This window comes from Centruroides sculpturatus, unplaced genomic scaffold (genome assembly GCF_000671375.1).
Source record: "Centruroides sculpturatus isolate CEXI.00-Female unplaced genomic scaffold, Cexi_2.0 scaffold435, whole genome shotgun sequence".
Lineage (NCBI taxonomy): Eukaryota > Metazoa > Arthropoda > Arachnida > Scorpiones > Buthidae > Centruroides > Centruroides sculpturatus.
In genome coordinates, this window is record NW_019384953.1 from 39,871 (window position 1) to 45,577 (window position 5,707).

At 31.7% G+C, this 5,707-nt stretch overlaps 1 protein-coding gene across 1 annotated transcript in view; it reads left to right on the forward strand.

Annotated features, from left to right (window-relative positions):
• LOC111632308 (vascular endothelial growth factor receptor 1-like) overlaps positions 1-5,707 on the forward strand; it is a 65,106-nt gene that overhangs the window by 30,847 nt on the left and 28,552 nt on the right. The window contains exons 6-7 of the mRNA XM_023376706.1: positions 44-199; positions 3,328-3,461. Coding sequence (XP_023232474.1) covers positions 44-199; positions 3,328-3,461 — 290 coding nt within the window. The remainder of the gene's footprint in view (positions 1-43; positions 200-3,327; positions 3,462-5,707) is intronic.

The following is a 5,707-nucleotide window of genomic DNA, read 5'->3' on the forward strand; positions in this document are numbered from 1 at the left end:
TAAATATAATTATAAATTTTTATAAAAATTTTTTATTTAACAGATACTGAAAGAAAAGATGAAATAGTTTCTAATTATTCTAATTCATCTGTTATAAAACTTCCTGTCAAGAATGTTCGTAGTGGATTATATGTTTGTATTGTAAAAAATAAACAGTTTAATAATTTCACTGAGAAATTTACAGCAGTATATTTAAAAGGTAAGATATATTATGAACATTTTGCTATTATTAATATTTAAAGAAATAAAATGATTTTCTCTAAATATCTGTAACACTACTATTTTAATTACTTATGAATCACATCTAAATATCTGTAAGCACTTTTTGTTAGTCTAAGATCATACAAGGTGAGTCAGAAAGGTGACTACACATTTCATCTCATGGTGTGTTGATGTTATTTGATTTACTGGAAACAGAATAGTGGCATTTGCAAGCTGTATTGATAGTGATATTGAAATCACATTTTGCCAGTTTCACAGCCTTCTAGTCATTTTTGTAAGCAACTGCCCATGCTGCAACTATAATTTGCTGCTGTATGCTTGGTGTTACCATCTTGGATGCTAACATAGGCACTGTTGACATAATTCTGACATATAACTTCTTGGAAAGATGACTACAAGGCAATTTCTTCAAATGCCACTTATCAGTCCTCATTAAATTACATAGCATTTGGATGCTATACAATGTAAAACTGTTAGTATTCTACCACTACTACAAAAAATACACTTCCATTCTATTATATGTGCAACGTTTACTATTCTCCCTGAAAAACTGCATTTATACATCACTAAATTGGATAATGCATACAACAAAATTGTAGGCATATATGCCAATCACACCATTCACCAATCACATAATTCACCTTCCTACAAAACTCTACTTAGATTTTTGTGTAAATCCTGAAAACTAAAAAAGGGTTTAAAAAATGCTTTAATTAATATGTCTTATTTATAACCCATTTTCAAGCACTTGGTAAGGTCTCAGATTCTTTGCCATTAATTACTTTACCTCTCACGCTCCTTTTGTATGTTCATCTTTTCTGCACTAGAGAAACTGTTATTCAGTGTATGCAAGCTCCAATAAAATAGATTTTTGTTACTATTTTAAGAAATTAGAGTTGTTTTTATTATTTATTACCAAGAAAAATGAAAAATGGAAGTAATTTTTTATTTTATATCTTATCTATTTTAATTTAATATATACTGTCATTCATATTATATGACTCTAAACAAATATCAGCATTTCTAATCATTTGTATTAATTCGAATACCACATTTTACAGCATATAAGACATATTCCCATTTCAACACAGAATATTTGGAAAAAGTACTAGGCCTAGTACCATCCTGTGTCTTTGGCACATGGGCCCAAATTTTTTTTTACTGCATAGTGGTTTTAAAAAAAAATGTAAAATTAGAATGCATGCTTTTACTTACCAGGGAAAAAGAGGATTTAAATAAGTCATGTACTATTAAAATTTACCATTAAAATATTTAACATGAATACATGAAAAAGTTAAGCTGCTGCTGCTTAAGCTATATCAAACAAAATAATGAAAGTAATAATGTGTTTAATTATATAACAACATTTTCTAACATTCTTCAATTTTTCAACATGTTCTAACATTCCCCAAAGCATTTTGCCTTCTGTTTAGACTGGAAATCATTAGAATGATTTGTGTTTTAGTCCAACTTTTAGTATTGCATAACTATAGTCATTTATAACAGAATATTAATAAATATCACACCTTCCTTACATCTTCCTGCAATACTTTATTAGAAACAAATGTTTTAAAAATTGGAACTTTCCAGTTTTGGAATACTCAGTAAACTGTTCAATTTGAAGGTTTAGAACCTGAAGCAGGTATGTTGTGAGAAGCCAAGATTAGAGAGTAAAGCTCTAAACCCTTTCCTGACATCAGTCTGGTGGAGACTGCTCAATTGTCACTGGATGGCTGTAGTTTTGTTTGACAGGAAGATCATCAAGATCTTCCTGTCAAACAAAACTATCAGAGGGCTTTATCTCGAGTTGTGTGGGCCATGGGTAAGTTGATAGGGTGGCCAATTTAACTAACTAATAAATTTAATAAACTAAAAGAAAAGTGTATAATACAAATAACCTGCTACACCACAGTTACATGCAAACATAAGCACATTTAACAATCTGATATCTATTGGATTCAACTTTATGGACTATACTAAATCTAACTTAATATCTAAGTCAACCGAGAGAGAGTTTACATGAATCTACCTTGGTCGAATACCTCTGATGAGCCACTGTCTTCAGGTCTAGTCGATGTGAAGTTGACATTAAGTAAGGAGTCTTCTATGTAGATAAGTCAGCTTGGAAAGTGGCAAATGGGCCTTGGTGGTCTATGGCTGCTGTGAGAATGTTTGCTTGAAGTATGGCAGAACAAGAGCCAAGGGAGCCACCTGCTACTATGATGGTAGTACTATGGTTGCTGTCCATCTTCCTCAAACTATGTCCACTCCAAAATTGGGTGTGTGGCTGTTATATCCCCATCAGGTGTGGGAATTCAGTCTTGTGACCATATGTTGTCTAGTGATGACACTTCAAATGTGTCATCGCTGGACTGGCTAGGATGGTAGGAAGACTTCTCATTTTGTTGTGGAATTGTTTAAGCCATCAATATTCCCATGCATAAACAACTGGATAGTGTTGACGATTTTGAACGCTTGTTGATGGTTTGACTTAATGTTTACTCATTCTTTATTTATCGGACCCATGGGAGACAGAAATACCGTAAATTGGGAAAAACTTTTCTCCCATGTTAGCGTTAATCAAACAAATAACACCGGATCTCACATCATAAACTAGGCCAAAAACATTTATTACTAATAAAGTATTGCTGGAAGATGTAAGGAAAGTGTGATATTTATTAATGTTAGGATAAGTTTCAGCTTTAAACAAAACTTTGCTTATAACAGAATATAACTCCAAAAATAAAATTAGCATTAATGTCTTACTTATAATCTTTTTCTAAAAAACTATTTTAGTTTCTTACCATTCAATTCAGCCTTAAATTTCTTGTTTAATCCAACAATTATACAATTTTTATATATATAACATATAACAACTGTATGATTAAGCACAAAAAAATTTAAAAAACCAGCAGAAAAATGTTAATAATTAAAAAAAAATTTTTTTTAGTTTTTTTTTGTGGTTAATTTACTTATATCCAGTTATTTGTGGTGTTGAAGTGGTTAAAAAATATATATATTTTAACTGAAACAATACAAATATAGTATTTTATATAAGTGTATTTAAAAAGATATAAAATTTTAATATTAATCAATATTTTCTAGCTGAAACTAATATTCCAAAAAAAGATTCAACAGCATCATCATCATCAAACTCTTCTACTATTATTATAATTGTTGTAGTAATCATGTTTATTGCATTTTTTATAATTTGTATCATCTTGCTACTTTGGATGAAGGTATGCATTTTTTTAAATAATTTTAATTAATTATTACAAATTTGTATACAAACATTTCATATTTTATCAAATATAGATCATCTCTGAATCTTAATACTGTACAGTATATCTTAAATTTTTAAAATCAGATAGGGACAAATTTTATTTTTTTATAAAAACATAATATTTAATAAAATAATGCTATTAGCCTGCACAACTGCCTGGTTCTGAAAACGGGATTCTGTGAATCATATTTTCTACTATTAAATGCAACATATCTCTACCGATTTGTGCCACATAAAGTATTATTCAGTCCTTCAAAGTTACAGAAGTCAACATGTTCTTGGTAAACCAAGTTTTTTAGATGATGATATGCTGCATTCTGCATTGGAAAATATGGTTCTTAGAATCCAGTTTTTGGACATGTGCAAGGACAATATGTTGAATTGTATTTATAATTGAGTCAGAATAAAAACTATTGTCAGCTGTTACCTTTTTGTTTTCTTTTACTATGTCTTATATATTCCATGCACAGTGCCATTATTCTGTGAGATCCGAATAGACCCTGGGATTAATTAATAATTTAATTTAAGGTAAAAGTATGAAGAAAAATATTCTTTAATTTTTGGTGTGAAAATATCGTTTTTCTAACGTGGGAAATGGATAAAAAGTCACTTCCTTTAACGGAAGTTGAAACATCCTTCTGTTTTACACTTATCTACCCAAAATCTCAACACTCTGGGAATTGTCGACCCCTTGATAAATCCCCTCTTCCTCTATTCACGTGAGAAAATCCTAAAAGCTAATTGGATGAAAATCAGGAGATATATTCAGAGTTTTGCATGATTCGGGGAGTACGTCAGGAGATCTCATAGAGGAAGGAGGTATCCCATATTTGCTCCTTAAGGCCAACGCCCTTAGTTAGGAGGACGCATGAAGATCTCATAGAAGAGAGACGTATTCCATACTTATACCTAAAGCCAACACCTTAGTCGNAAAAAATGCATTTGTGACAATACCTAAATGAAATTCTTGCGCAAGAAACAAAAATTGTACAATTAACACAAATTGTGTTAATTGTACAATTATTATCATCATCATGTCAGCGAAGCGGCAATAAAATATTTTCTACCATTTTGCACAACATACCTCTGCAAGAGCAGATTTTTGGCCATGACAAACATGAAAACTAAACATCGTCACCGACTTCAACTCGAAGATGACTCAAGACTGAAGCTGACCAAAAAGCAACCGGATTTTACAAAGTTGTGCAAAAGAAAATCGTGCACATTTGTTACATTAAAATTAAATAACCTTATGCTATTTTCATTATTATTAGAATTGTATTTTAAAGGTAATAAATGTAAAAAAAACTTATTCTATTTATCACTTGCTGTCTACCCACAGCTTCGCCCGTATTATATCGAATTTTCTCATGGAAGTAAGATATTTTCTCGCAGTAAAATGTAGCCTATGTCCATCTCCAATATATAAACTATCTCTGTGCTAAATTTTATTAAAACCTGTTCAGCGGTTTAGACGTGAAAAGGTGGCAGACAGACAAATTACCTTCGAATTTATAATATTAGTATGGATTAATATGAATTTCTGCTATAAGGGGTACGCGAGTTTGAGCTCTTTCTTGAAGTGGTATGCAGGAAAAACTAATTGGGAACCACTGAACTAGGCTGACCATTTTTATTTGTGGTGCAATTCAGGACATTGAGCCTGGTAGCAGGGGGGTAATTTTACAAAGAAAATTAAAAAGTTACACTTGAAACAAATACAATAAAAACTTCTTATTTAAAGCATAAATAATTCAAACAAGTGATTAGTTTTAAGTTAAAACTAATTGTAACTTAAAACTTTTAAGAGTAGTTAAGAGTATTTTACAATGGTATGAACCTTTTTAAGAAGTTCATCACAGTTTTCTATTTGTTGCTTGAAGTCTTTGCAAGTGTGAAACCACCGGAAGGGGGGGTAGGTCTCCCGATCCGGCAACAGGTTGTTAAACCCTTTCACTGTCAGGATGGGTGGTTGAAGGGTCCTTTTTCCCGTTGTAACGGGTCGAGTGGCGGAGGGAAGAGCGCATCAGTGAGACGACAGGCGATATACGAGTAAACGAGGAGGCCAGATATAACATAAGGAAAATTAACAATTTATTAAACCAAGTAATACAACGTCTAGTTTGCGTCCCTAAAACGCGGAGAGACCGAGAGAGAGCTTACAATAATTGGTTCCATACCTCTTGATCTGTTATCCACGCT